Here is a 15547-nt window from a genome sequence, read left to right on the forward strand (position 1 = left end):
GAGTATGCTTGAAAATGTATCAAAACACCAAGACACCAGTCAGGAAGGGTGGCCTAAGATATTGCTGTTAAAAAAGAGTCACTCACGTACATGTGTCCATGGCATTACCATGGCGGAGTATCTCAGAGGTAATGGTGCCCCTTCTGGTCTGATAGTTCTTAATTCACAGAGACTCTTCCTTGATGACCCTGATTTTATCAGGGACTGGTATCTCATTGCTTGGAAGTGCACGAGAGACTGGTTGGTTTTAATCATCAAAACTGCAAAAAAAGCTGCAGATAAAATCATGATAGAAATCCAGATATTGGAGGGTCAAATCAAAGCCACACTGACGGGAAAACTATTTACCAAACAACAGGAGGAGAACAACAAAATGAATAAAGACTTTAAAGAGAATATCCTCTTTACGAAACTCGAGAAATGTAAAAAAGATCTGGCCAAGTTCTCTAAAGAAAAGATATATCCATATACGAGCGCTAATTATGTACCAACACCATTTAATCGCAATGGGAAAACAGGAGGCTCAACGTATGGTACGTCATCATCAGGGGACAGTTCCACGGATTCTGACTCTTCAAATCAGAACAACCAGACTACCTCCAGGAGAGGGAGAGGCCAGTGGAAACAAAGTGGCATGCAAAACTACAATCAAGACCAATTTAATCCCTGGTGGATGCCACCCCCTTGGATACAAGGACCACCTCAGTTTCCTCAGAACATGGGCCCTTATGGACCAGGACCGTACCCGCCAGGCCAAAATATGCCTTTTTTAGGGTATGGCCGAGGGAGATCTCGCGGAAGACGTCGGACTGGACAAGTACAATGGAGTGCCCCTCAACAGGGAATGGGCCTTCGGAGTGGGAAACAAGTCCCACAAGAACAAGCAGGAACGAGTGTGGGACCAGCCTCATAGTCAACCTTAGCTCAAGGACCTTGACAACAATGGAAGAAAAGGTTTTGGAGAGAGGTGTCGGTTTTGTGAGCACAAATGTGGGTGACCCCTTTCAGACACAGGTCGAGATGTCTACGTTTTTTCGCAAGGTGAGACTACGGTTTTTCTTTGCTAACAATGAACAAACTGATACAGACTGTACGAAAACGGGACTAAAAAAACCCTCAACTTTCAGTCCACCTTCAGGTACTGTCCCTGCCAAGGTTATCACTTTTGAGGAAGCTGTACAACATGATGTGCAGGAATTATTCAAACAGCCTCACACACCCTACATCAATATTTCGAAACTGGAACAAGAAGCACTGAAAGAACTAATGAGAGATCAGTCAATTACGATAAAACCAGCCGACAAGGGAGGGGCCACAGTACTGATGGATACAGCAGCATACAGGGAAGAATGCCTACGTCAGTTAAGTGACAGACGCTCTTACCAACCACTGACTGAGGACCCAACTCCAAGATTATCAACAACGATTGGACACATCACAGAGGAGGCATTGGCAGAAGGTTGGATAACAGCAAAAGAGGCAGCTTATTTACATACTCCTCATCCAGTGAAACCATACTTTTATATTCTGCCGAAAATTCATAAGGCGCAGAGACCTCCTCCCGGTCGCCCGATTATATCAGGCATTGGTTCCATATTGGAACCCTTATCAACGTTTGTTGATATTTTTCTGAGGCCGATGGTTAAATTGATGCCAACGTACCTTAAGGATACAAAGGACTTACTTAGGCTACTGCCTGAAATTGAATTTGACTCCACGACAGATCTATTAGTATCATTTGACGTGGAGTCGCTATACACCTCCATCCCTCAAGATGAAACTCTGGAGGTAATCGAGATCCTCCTAAACGATAGGGATCTAGACTCCATAACACCAGTATCCATGATTATGAATCTGGCAACCATAGCCATGAAAGAAAATGTTTTCGAGTTCGAAGGCCAGTGCTACCTTCAGACATCAGGGACGAGCATGGGCAGCGTTTTCGCGCCGAGCCTGGCGAATCTGTACATGCACAAATTCGAAGAAGACCACGTTTTGAACACAGTAAATCCGTATATAACATCTATACGTACTTGGAGAAGATACATCGACGACATCCTTGTGGTGTGGCGTGGCAATGGAATCTCATTGCAGTCTTTCCACAGTTGGTTGAATGGTCGCAATAATTTTCTGCGTTTCACCTTGGAATATGATCATCATTCGATAGCATTCCTGGACCTACTAATTAAAGTGACACCTCAAGGCCTGACATCTGAGCTGTACAGGAAGCCAATGGCCCGAAACTCTCTTTTGCAATACACAAGTTGTCATCCTAAGTCGTTGCGTGATAATTTACCGTATGGACAATTTTTACGTGTACAACGCAACTGTTCAACGAAACAAGACTTCGAGAAACACTCTGACGACCTAGCAGCACAACTGTGTGCAAGGAATTATCCTAAGAAACTTGTGAAGCGTTCTAAGAAGAGGGCAGCGAACAGTAATCGTGAAGCTCTACTTGAGCCATCATATCCCAAAGAGAAGAATGAAAGACTGACTTGTGTTAACACCTTCAGTACACGGTCCAACGCGATACAACGCATAGTTCGAAGACATTGGAAGATCCTCAATACTGGCAAAGATTCTCTGGAACAACCATTATTTGCTTTCAAAAGAGCTACGAGCTTGAGAGACCGTTTGATACATACTAGACCCCCGGCAAAAGCTATTCACCAGGTTGGCACACTCTGGGATATGCCACCGGTTAGGGGCGATCATCCGTGTGGGAACTGTGCTGCATGCCCCCAGACGAGACACTCGACAACTGTTGACATAGGGACAAGTCGCCCATGGGAACAAAGACGGTTTCCTAATTGCAACAGTAGCCACTTAATCTATCTTATTACATGCCCGTGCTCACTTAAGTACGTGGGCATGACGACTCGGAAGATAAGGACTAGAATATCTGAACATAAGAGCACAATCAGGTGCAAAAAGCAAGCAACCAGACTCACAAGTCACTACATCCAAATGGGCCACAAACCAACTGACATCGAGTGGACTGTGCTGGAGCAACCCAACATCCCAACGCACATTTTGGATGTGTCTAGACACCTATTTATGATTGAACAGAGATGGGTGTATAAACTTAACTGTGATAAATCCGGTTTGAACGAAGACATCCCATGGATGGCCTTGTAGACTTAATCCTTGCCTTAATTCCTCTGAGAGATCTCGCCGGCTTTGGTTGCTATGGACACTTAGGTATTATTCCCTGAGTCACCTATGTAGCTCCAGATCTGATGCCCTTTGACTCCACAGAGGCAGACTCAGGTCATTTATTTATTTATTTATTTATCATCATTATCTCAATGGGAGAACATGACCATAAAAAACTACATATACCAGAGTCCTCTGTATTAAGTAATGAAAAACATGCGCAAAGTTCAGATAGAATTGAGAGGTTTATTAATTATAAGAAACAGCTATCTTAGAACAAACGCAGAAAAAAAGAAAAATATAAGTTAAAATCTTTGGTCGTTATTATATGGTGACTACCTAGTGGCAATGATTATGTAGCGCTAGCGGTGACTGTCTTGAGAGAGAAGCATATGGGACCACAAATCCCATGATTCTTAGCGATAGTTCTGACAACCTATCAGAATAGGGCTGAAAGTCAATAAGGAAGTTCACAATCCGATCCGCGGTACCTCCCCAAACAGCACGGACGGCTGAGTGGAGTACCGACGGATAGGTAAGAGTTGGGATTCTGATTTAGTATTTGTATTTTTGTTTACAACTGGGATGGGCCATCGGTGCACGTGTAAAATACGAGCGCTTTGTCCCGTGTAATGTGCATATGAGCAGGGACGCGCCGCCCGTGCATTTCTAATCACTAGCACCTTGTCTAATATGACGTGCACCCGAAGCTTGTATCGGTTCCCTATGTAAAGCGATATTGAAGGTTTGCTAAGAGTCTAAGTGAAATGAGCGTTCGTCAGACAATGGAAGGGACTAAAGTAAAAGCAGCATATACACTTGTTTTATCTTCTGTCCCTATCGTTTTACAACTAAATCGACAGGGTTGAGTCAAGCTAATATCATCTTAGGTGCAATGCTTGATTGATGTCGCTTGGAGAGGCAAGGTGACGTTCTAGCCAAGGGCTAGTGTTTTGAGAGACAAAGAAATAAAGAATGGATATCTTGGTCCATTGAATAATTACATATAGGAGAGGTGTTTTGTCAAGCACCCGGGTACACTAGAAACCATAAGATTATATGATAAGAAATATGAATCTAACAGGCTTGTTAGATTAAGAGGCTAATGTGATCTTAGAGCCACACACAAAAAAACAAAAAAAGATTGTCCGTTATTAGTGAGTCCGACATTGAAGAGGTTAAAAGGGTTATGTTCATGACTGTCTGGTTATTTTTATTTTATTTGTTTCTCTGTATTACAGAGCGGTGCTTCGTATTCCTGAGCTGTTTGCCAGGTGAGGCGAGGCTTTTTCTCCTTACAAATTAAGGTGAGCCCATGATTACTTTTAGATGGGAGACGCAAAATGGTTATTATACCTATATGTCAGGTGCAACATGAAGGCAATGCGATAACCCATACTAATGAAGGTGTGTTATCCTATCTTTTTCTTTTTCTTGTCTATGTGGATGTAATGTGGCTGCTGTATTTTGGGGCTCTCTGACATTTTCCAGGAAGAAAACCAGAGATGAACAGGTGACATGTAGTATTTCTGTTCATGTATGTCCCTTTTTGTAGATATAATTTTTCTGTATATCACGTTTAAGCAGTAGCAATCAAGTTAATGGGTCCTGAGGAAGCGGCAGGTACAATGAGTGGCCTCTAGTTGTCCGCAGAAACATGTCGACCAAATTACCCAGTCAGGAGTTATCTGTCTGAACCCATCTGACTTTTTTGCACTTGATTAATTTTAATATTAGATGTGCTTGTCTCCAGAATAAAGTTATATTGCTTGCACTATCTAATTTTAACAAACGCACATTTACTTTTTCACTTATCACTCTTGCACTGCTCCAAGTTACGATCGAACCAACAGTCACCAGACATCGGTATCTGACAACTGTCTCCGATTACTATCTGAGGAGACACAAAAAGGACTACCTACTGTGAAGTAGACCAAATGATGTACTGGGTGGTACAGAATACGTAACTGATGGACATACTCTCACAAAGGGTGACTGTCCTGAGTATGTTCTCATTTTTCACTCTTAGAACATACTCTTAAGCAGCCATATACACATAGTCTTTTATTTTATTTTATTTTGTTCTTGACCCACAGTTATCCGTTGTTTTCTCATAGTCTGTCAGGGGGATATATACTGTGCTCAGGTCATTAAACTGTCCCTCGAACCCTCCCCTTCAATTGAATTGTATATTGCATTCATTTTTTTTGTCAACTGGTTGTATTAGCATTTTGTGCACAAAAATGCCTAATGAGCATAGAACATGACGCCATTGCAGACTCTCAGGATTCCTCAGAATGAAGACTTTTCGTTTGGAATTATAGGATGGCAGAAGGGCAATCCGAGGGCTGCCTCGGAAGGGCGAGGGAGCACCACTAGGATGCACACCAAGAGCGAGGAAGAAGCCACCCCCTCCGCCACTGGCCTAGTCCCACCTGAGAGATTATTCACTGTCTATGCCTTGTTGTGGAATAATGGTAGTTCTTGATGGAAGGTTATAAATGTTATAGACGATGTTATTCAAGACACCAAAATCTACTCTGGGTCAGTGTAGAGAAAGAGCCCAGCATAAATGTCTTCTAGGTGAGAAAATCCCTCTAGGATAAGTTCCACAGAAAAAAGGAGCAAAAATCAACAACAAAAAATCATCTCAGTGTGCAATGAACACAGCAAACATTAGGGATATATGAGTGTTGCAATGCAACCTTCACTGGCAAGGCCTCCTTATATATGGTCTCAGTAGGAAATGACGTCAAAAGAAAAAAGGCTGACACTGTCTTGAAATGGGGAAACTCGGACAACCTCACTGGGAATGCATCCATTTTGGATAGGAATAGAATTAAGACTAGTCATGTTAACAAATTCTTGAGAAAGCACTGAATGAGGAGGTCATAGCTTTCCTGGATGCTAATTCTTTCCTCGATCCCTCACAGTATGGCTTTAGAGCAATCACAGTATTGAATGTGCCCTGGTAGCAGCCTCAGAGGAAGTTAGACTGGTAATCAATAAGGGTCGAAAAGCAGCACTGATTTTATTAGATCTCTCTGCTGCTTTCAACATGGTTCACGATTCACTCCTTGTAAAACGTCTCCACCAGCTTGGGTTTAGAAACTCGGCTCTGACTTTGTTACACTCATTCTTAAGCAATAGGCAGCAACTGGTGGAGTTGGGGGAAACGAGTACATCACCCTTCCCTGTATCTTGTGGTGTTCCTCAGGGGTCCGCCCTCAGCCCACGCTGTTTAATGTATATGTTAGCCCCCTTATAAAGCTCATTCAAAGTCAATGACTAGCTGTGTTCTCCTATGCCGATGATACACTGATAGTGGGGTCTATCTCATCGGACGTAGAAAAAGAGGCTAGACATTTCTGTAACTGCATGTCCCAAAGTGGCATTGTGGATGCAGAATAATTGTCTGAAATTGAATACAGACAAAACGGAAGTGCTGCTTTTTGGAAAGGAGACCTCTTTCTGGAATGATCCATGGTGGCTGTTGGACCTAGGCACGTTACCTACTCCTGTCCCTAAAGTTCAAAATTTAGGAGTCATATTTGACACCGAATTATCTTTTTCAGAACAAATACATTCTATCACCTCTTCTGGCTTTTTTGTGCTGAAGAGTCTGGAAAAAATCTTCCCATTCATCCCCCATGATTTTCAGAAGACAGTTATATTAGCTCTTATTTTCTCTAAGCTGCAGTACTGCAATGCTTTGTATCTGGGTGCTTAGAAATGTGTGCTAAGGAAGCTGCAGGCTGTGCAAAATGCAGCAGCGATAGTACTTCTAAAAATTCTCAAATTTAGGTCTGTGTCTGAATCGCTGCAAAATCTTCACTGGCTTCCAGTACGAAAAAGGATTATTTTCAAGGCCATGTGCATGGTTCACAAGGCCCCCTTCATCGGACCGGCCCAAAGTACCTACAAGATTGTTTCTCTTGGTATAAGCCAAGTAGAAACCATAGATCCAGCTCTTTGCGCTTTAACACTCCTGGATCTAACAAAGCAAGATGGGGAAGGGGGCTAGGGCTTTCTCCAAATGTGCAGGTAAATGGTAGAACCTACACCTTCTTTCGCTGCAAGGTCAAGCCTCCCTGATGCAATTTAGGAAGCTGCTGAAAACATGTCTGTTTACGAAATTAGTAGAATAGGCTGCCACAAGTACCAGATTCGGTACTAGCTACTTATAAGTGTTTATGTTCTGCCCTCTCTTTCTTTCTTTTTTTCTCTTTTCTTCAGCTCTACGACACCCTCAGGTATGTGCGCACTTTATAAAATTAATTTCAGTCATTCATGTCTACTTCAGGAAATTTCGCAAGGTGGCAGGTATAAGAAGATCAGTCTAACATCCTTCCTTTCTTCAGTGCTCCTTTAGTCAGTTCCCCAGCCTGGCGTTAAACAGTGTTTGCTGACAGTGGGGAGATCCCCAAACCGTCATGATTGTGAAGGTGCCAATGCAGATAGGTAAGTAGGAGAAAACACCACTCACTCTGCTCCAAGCATGAAGGATAAAAACATGTTGCCTTATCTTATGGAAACATGAGGCCAAGAACTCCCACCACTGCCTCCTGTGAATCTTATTTAGAGATGTAAAGAAATGTTGTGTTTCTAGATTTCAGCTTACTTGGGATGTTTGTCTCACTTGGGGGTCTATTACAATAGCGGGCGGATCGCCACCACCTGGATGGCAGTGGCGATCTGCCCGCCATTACCTACCGCACGCCTCCCATTTCCCCCCGCCATATTACGATGAGTCGACTGGGCGGAAAAGGGGCTGAATATGGTGGCGGTGTCTGCAAGACACCGCCATCCATATTACAATACAGGCGGAGAAGTGCCTTTCCATGGCGGCGTTGTCGCCATGGAAAGGCATGCGGTTCCTGAATGTTGCGGGCCCCCAGGGTGTTATTGCACATACCCCCCTGCATTTGCATGCACATCGTGGCAGGCACCACGCGGTGCCTGCCACGTTGGGCATGCAAACATGCCTTTTTTGCATTGCGCCGGGTGCTGCTGAAAGCACCGCACGCCGCAATGTAAAAAATGCTGGATGCGCCCACCAGTGTAGCGGGTGCATCCTAATATGCATCACGGAACCGCCCCACATATGGCGAGCGGTCCCTTTTGCCGTTACAGTGGCGGCGGACATCGTAATAGACCCCCTGGGGTTTATTGGTTATTCAATTAAATACATGTAAATGCTCATCTCATTTGAGAAGTGAGGTTCTTTTAATACCACATTTAATGGATAACTGTAATTTAATAATTCTAACCAAATTATTTTGCGTCCTTTTCCACATAAGTACAAATGTCAAAATACTGGAGCTATAAGTTTGCACTTGTGCTTTGTTGTTAATTGCACAGTGTAACAGAAGCACACTGGTCTCTGGTGTTCATGCTGCAGTTCAGGTTGTGCTTCACATGTTGTAACCCCATATTATATAAACCTTTCACAAACAGGAGCAGCCCAAGTTACCATTTATGGATCGCGGTTAGTTGAATCTGTAATAAGTCAGTACTGAAGATGCCTCTCCATACACCCAACCGAGCCCCATATCCGTGCTCCACATGCCTCAAGCCATTTTACTGGGGTAGGACCTGAAAGATTTCTAGATCTCAAATGAGTTTAGACTGCATGGGACAGGCAGATTTTTGATCTGTTTGGTCTGGGATTTCGCCCATCAGAATTATGAACGAATTTTAGCAGCATAGATTTTTGAAACACAGAGCCTGGTCTGGAGGTGCCAGATCTATCATATATTGGCCAGACTCTTCTGATTTATTCTTGAGCTACTATTGGCCCACCATAAATACGAGTGATTTTCTGTCATTCTTGGTGTCAGTATTGACATGAGCAGCCATTGTTACTATATGTTTATTTGGTATTTAGCCATAAGAAGAGAATACAGTACTATAAATGTTGCACATATTTTGCTTTATACTAGGCTGCATAAAGGTATCTTCTACTGCATAAAGGTATCTATCCTCTGTAATCCAGGGACACCTGGGGTTCCGTGACTCCTACTCAGGAGGTCTACGACTGCTTAGAAAGTAGTAAAAGGTTAATAATGTTTATATAGTAAAAGAAGCTAGTGTAAAATTTAAAATTTTAAAAAGTTCCGTAATTGTGAAACAGTTTGCAATTGAAGTCTAAAAATTAAGTTGTTGTCCTCAGACTCAGACTGATTCGTGGAAGCAAATGTAGCAATCAGAATATAGTACGAATGATGGGTGGACTCAGTTGAATTTAGAAAAGCCTCAAACTTTCTATTAGAAGGAACATTTTGATTTTGTAGATTTGTTTGTGGGTTTAATAAAATATTTCATAATTTGTGTAATTTGTTCAATGAATGCTTGTTTCTGTATTTTTGTGTATTGTTTTGAGTTTCAAATCATCAAAATTGGTAGCCACTGGCTTCCAGAATTCGCTCAGGTGGGAGTCCTCGGATTCCAATAATGATTGAGTGGGGTTCCATTAATCAATGTAATGTATTCTTGAGTTTATTCATGCATGTCTAACTTTTACCTGGTGCTTATTTGCAGTTCATTTGTGACGGGGACAGCTTGTTGTGATCATATATCACCTTTACGAATCTGGAGCCTTGAAAGGTAAGAGTAATTTGTGTCTGTTCCGCATCCCTTTGAGGATGCGGAACTCTTGATATGCTTACCATTGCTTAAAATGTCTAGGTTAACATTAACTAATTTAGTGGTTTTAAATTGTTTGAGTTTGGTATCTCTACACTTAATTGTAGCGTATATTTTCATTGCACATCTTACTTTCTCCATGCTTGACGGAATAGATGAAACTGAACCTCACTAAATGAGTTCAATTTAGTCACTGGTTAAATGGTCGTATGTGCTGTGGAGATCTTAGATTTGTTTATCATCAACACTTAATGAAAGTTTTCTTTGAAAAGGCGCTATCTTTTTCTTCATTATACAGATTTTGCCCCATCTCTAGTCATGCATTTATTTCTTCTATTCATGAATGAAATGTTGAAAACTTTAACAATCAGACATGCTTCATTGATCAAGAAAGTCCTTGATATATTCGGTATGCTCTAGTCTAACCAAACAATTGTGCCAGTTTCGTGAATGTGTTTGCTTGACTCCTGACTGTTATTGTATTGGCATTGTTACTTGATGATGCTCTAAATTCTGAAGTAGTCGAGATATGCTCTTGCGTATCGGATGCGTGTGGAGTAGATCCGGACTGGACCACTGGTACCTGGAGGATAGAAAATACGTTTTGGTTTAGTTTGCTAGAGGTGACCTGATCTCTTTGAATAAAAATCAGCAATAGTTGTGAAGAAGACTAAAGGCTATAGAGTCCAGTGCCATTTAGTCCTAGACTGCTCAGGCCATGGTCTCCACATTGAATGCCAACAGCCACATAAAAGTGGAGATTTTCTGGGGTTTCCCCAGAAAGTGAAAAATCATTTTACATTGTCCCAAAATCTTGGAGTGAGTGAATGCAGATTCTTTGATAGGAGAAGATGTTCATGCTACCAATTTCAAACCTTAAGACTTTAACACATTTTAGGGTTCGATGTTCTTTTAACATACTTAGACTAACCATACTTTGGTGCCGCAGAACATTGAAATATAATGATCTACAATACAATATAAAACATTTGAGTGTGTTCTACTGTGTCAAAACGTATTCAATTCCTAATATTATTATAAATCTCAAAGTTTTAGTAAAGTGTGGGGAATCACCTGGGTAAGGATGGGTGCAGGAGCGTTGCAAGACTGGGGTGCTGCAAAGTACAACTTAAGAGCCATAAAGGTTAATACAGAATGACGAATGAAGAAAGGAAAATATACAATTTAATCATAATGCATAGGAAAGATAACAACCTCAGAAAGGGAGAGATTGGGTCATTTGATCAGGCAGTGCTGAGCCATAACAGATAAAATAGTCACAAAGACATAGGATTTTTTGGGCATTTGGGTGCAAGGGACGGAAAGTGGAAGGCACAGAGTTTCTGGCAGATTTTCTTCCCCACAACCTATGATGGCAGTCTGTTGTCTCATTCCATTCTGCTCTTTGTCATTTTGTTTTTCAAAAACAGATTTGTGTCCGTGGGAAGCTTATTCAAGAGGCAGGTAAATCAAAAAGTGCTTCCGCTGCTATGAGGAGAGATGGAATTGCTGTTCTAGGAGCTGCCCTTACCTATCCATTTAGTTACAACACCTTCATTTTTTTACAGTCATTGATAAAAACGTAGTAAACGGCACAAACACGGAAAAATGCAGGGACATCTTGCGAGTTTTCCTGGAGTCGTTCCATTTATGGCATAAAATATAGAAATGTCAAACATTTCAACGTGTTGCGAAAATATCGACCTGCCTATGGTTATTTGTGTAATTCAAAGAAAGGCAACTTTTCTGTTATATTTTTAAAGCGCTACAGGAACAAATGCACATAAATGACTATGAGCAACGTTTGGTTTAAAGAAGCTATATCAACCTTTATTAGTGCATGGGTGACACAGGAAGCACGCACATATGTTTGTTTTCTTAGTTATATGATGTTTTGTACAGTGCTTAATTTATGCAGGTAGTTTCCGGTGCTCGGCACCAGCATTTAATTGCCAACACTGGCTCTTGCGACATTCTGACACAAAGTAGCAATGTCTGGCTAATTTGGAAATGGCCACGATAACAGTTAATTATTAGTTCAATATATATTAACAATTACTATTACCTGTCGCCCAAGCCATTCTTATAGCTTAGGGGGCCTGAAACAGAATTGTCACACTTGTAGGAGTGTGATGGTTATTACTTGTGTTGTTACCATCATTGGCAGCATAGCAGGAGTAATGTGTGGTGCAAGCTGCAGTGGCCTCCTGACGAGGGCCCTGCCCCTTATTTTTTTTTAACTAACTAAGCACTGAATTTGTAACGAAAAATACATAATAGAATTTAATTTCATGCATTCCAAACTAGTGATGTGTGTGGTCAGACGAAGAGGGGCTTCACTAGATATTACTGACACTCAGTGGCAGCTGGCACTGATCAGGGTTCAGGGGGTAGTAAAAAAAATACTAATTTGGCTTACCTCATTGCCGCCACATCTCTTCTTGCCGTCCCTCCTGTCTTAGTCCTTCTCCAGCCGGAAGCAGGAAGCACTCGAGCTACCCATAGCCAATCACAACGCAGCAGGGCAGCATTGCCATTGGTCTGAGCGCCCTGGTTCGGCGCTCAGCCAGGGACCGGGGGTCTGGGCATGTTCTCCACCCAGGCTGTAATGCAGCCTGCGTTGAGAGCATTCAAAGTGCGCATGACGATTTGGCCGGCCTGAGATGGCCGGCCAAACTGTCATGTGCACTGATAACAATGCATACCACTCTCGTGGGTGCCTGGTAATCCCACTAGCCCTGCCCCCAAGACTCCGGGACACAAAATAAAACAACAATAAACCACGGTTTATCGTTTTCTTTTTCTTTTCAATGAATTGCTGGAAGGTGGGGTTGATGCCCCTCCGCCATAGTGGAAGAGCAGCTGCGGACACTGGTGTCTGTGAAAGGGGTGGTGTCACAGAAATTCAGATTTCTGGTGAAAAGAAAGGGACAGGCTTCATCCAAAATGAATAATGGTTGTTCTGTCTGACTGGACTGTTGTCAATGTAGTGACCGAGGCCCCCTGCATATGAGGTGTAGTTCCTTAAGGCAGGGCTCAATATATCAATGTAAAGACTTACGGCAACGCTAAAAATACAATCACATTACAATTTACATAATAAACAAAAGCAGATGTTTAAAGGAAGAACCAACAATTACTATTTTTCTTAAGTGAGTACGAAATATATTTTAGTGATAATAATTTGTTCCATTCATATCTGCAATCATACTTCTCCCAAAATCTAGACTCAATTAAAACAGCAATTTGGTGACATTAATGATGGTAACAATTGATGTCCGGTTTTCATATTCACAAAAGAACAATGTGGCACAAATGCGATTGACTGTTATATTCTACGCGCGTTTCGGCACTGGAAAGTGCCTTCGTCAGGAAAAGGCCACAATTAAGTCAACGGTGATATCCTGTTTTTGTCATAGGGATGACCAGGCTGCGTTCATGGATAGTAATTGTTGGTTCTTCCTTTAACCCGTTGCGTGCTTGCGTCTGAGCACTACCTTCCGGGTGCTGCGCACGGCCAACGCAGCCCCGCCCACTGGGTCGAACGCCCGCACCGAGGCAGAATGTCCGCCGCAGTAAACAGGTTAAACAGCTCCTTTTGTATATTATGTAAATTGTAATGTGATTGTATTTTTAGTGTTGCCTTAAGTCTTTACATTGATTCATTGGACTGCTGTCAAACCACCGCCACACATTGCATCGTTCACCCAGAGGAGGCAGTGTTCTTAGATGCACCTGAACACTTTTTTTGATTTCGAGAAAATTTTATTGATAAAGAAGTGATATATAGTAGAAGGATCAGAATACAATTCAAGTGATACATTAATGTAAGAGAACTATACAATCAGGGGCTAAGCTTGAGAAATAATCCATGTAAATGCATATAAAATTAAAAGTAGCCAGTTATACAGTATAGGATCCAATTAGGGAAAAGCTACTAGCCAGGAACTAAACAAACGTATCACTATCAAATATGGGGATGGGGACAAGGGAGGAAATAGCATAAAAGAAAAGAGGAAAGAAGAGAGAAAGCAATAGAAGGGTGAAAGGGAGTAGAGGACAGGAAAGAGAAGAGAAAGAAGAAGAAAAGGGAAGAAAAAGAGGAAGGATTCCCACAGGACTAACCAACCAAGAAAATTATAAGACAACACCTAGACAGACATATCAAAAGGAAACTGAGGAACCAACCCTTTTGAGGACAACTCCATATAATCATCCAAAGCTTTCCAAACCCCACTAGAAATAGAAGGAGAGAAGTGAGCTTGATCAACCGACGTGTGAGCACTGCGTAAAAAGGAAACCCAGGCCCACCATGTATGATAGGAAACCAAAGAGAAGGATTTCCATTCCATAAGAATGATTTTCACAGCAATAGAGAGGAGAAGATCCAACAATTGTAATTCCAGTGGATCCAATGGGAGAGGAATAGGGGCAGCCAGTGGGCCCAATAAAATTAAAGGGAAAGAAAGTTGGAACTGAATACCAAAAATAAGAGAGAGATGTTTATGGATGAGGTCCCAAAAAGGCTGAAGCAACGAGCAACCAAAGAACATATGGTGAAAATCGCCTGGCAACAAACCACAACTCCAGCATAGGTTATCATCCTTAAGATTCAGCGAGTGAAGACGCACAGGCGTCCAATGAAGGAGAGTGATAGAGAAAAACTTAGATTGCATTAAAGATGGTGCAATTTTATTACGAAGAGAGAGTTTACCAATTAATTGCCAAGTCTCCGAGGAGATATGATCTGTAATAGCAGGATCAAAGTGATGTAACCATTTTTGCTGCGCAACCGTCTGTGCAGGTAGAGAAGCAGATGACAAAAATTTATAAATTTTAGAAGCGACGTGACCAGATTTGATCCAAATATGAAAAAGTGAGATGATAGAAGAAGTAGGATGAAGACGGACTTTAGCAAGGGCCACTTTAATTTTTAGAAAAGTATAAAAATCAAGATTTGTCAAAGAATGTCTTTGAGCCAAGGTGGAAAAAGGTAATGGTTGATCAGAAGCATCATACAGATGCTTAACAAGCGAGATCCCTTTATCTACCCAGTAGGCCATAAGGTTGGGAGTAATGTTGAGTTTAATTTTGGAATTTCGCCAGATAGATGACCACCTAGTTTTGTGTAAAGGAATTGCCACCTTCTTGTCTACTTTCCTGACCGCAGCAATTGTATCAATAATGATAGACCGAGAAAACAGGATATGTAAACTAGATGTCGTGCAAAAAGAAGCAGTAGGCAAAGGGGATGCTAATTCTTGTTCTATGAGCAACCAAGAGGGAACATGAAGAGATGGAGGAGAAAACCATAAAGCTCCTTGAGAGGCCAGAAAGGCAGTTTGGTATTTTTCCCAATCAGGAAAATTGCAGCCCCCCATAACGCAAGGACGACGCAAAAATTTGTAGGCAAGTCTAGCACGTTTGTCATTCCACAGAAATTTAGAAGTCAGACCATCGATTTCACGAAAAAAGGAATCTGATAATTTAACCGGAAGCATAGATGAAACAAAATTAATAATCGGTGTGATCATCATTTTGAGAGTCTGGAGGCGACCCCACCATGAAATATGTTTCGGAGACCATGTATCCAAAAGACGACGGACTCTAAGGAGAGTCTGGGATTCATTATAGGCAGTGGTAGCATAGAGAGTAGAACAGAAATAAATCCCTAAGTATTTCAGATGTGTAGATTGCCACTTAAAGCCCGCTGAGCCAATATGAGAGGGGAAACAATAGGCAT

At 41.9% G+C, this 15547-nt stretch overlaps 1 protein-coding gene across 1 annotated transcript in view; it reads left to right on the top strand.

The window, feature by feature from the left end:
• The window catches only part of FBXW4 (F-box and WD repeat domain containing 4), a 729974-nt gene that overhangs the window by 465244 nt on the left and 249183 nt on the right, over positions 1-15547 (top strand). Inside the window, exon 6 of the mRNA XM_078643617.1 lies at positions 9700-9765. Within this exon, the coding sequence (XP_078499743.1) occupies positions 9700-9765 (66 nt within the window). The remainder of the gene's footprint in view (positions 1-9699; positions 9766-15547) is intronic.

Source organism: Lissotriton helveticus, chromosome 5_1, assembly GCF_964261635.1.
Source record: "Lissotriton helveticus chromosome 5_1, aLisHel1.1, whole genome shotgun sequence".
Taxonomy (NCBI): Eukaryota; Metazoa; Chordata; class Amphibia; order Caudata; family Salamandridae; genus Lissotriton; species Lissotriton helveticus.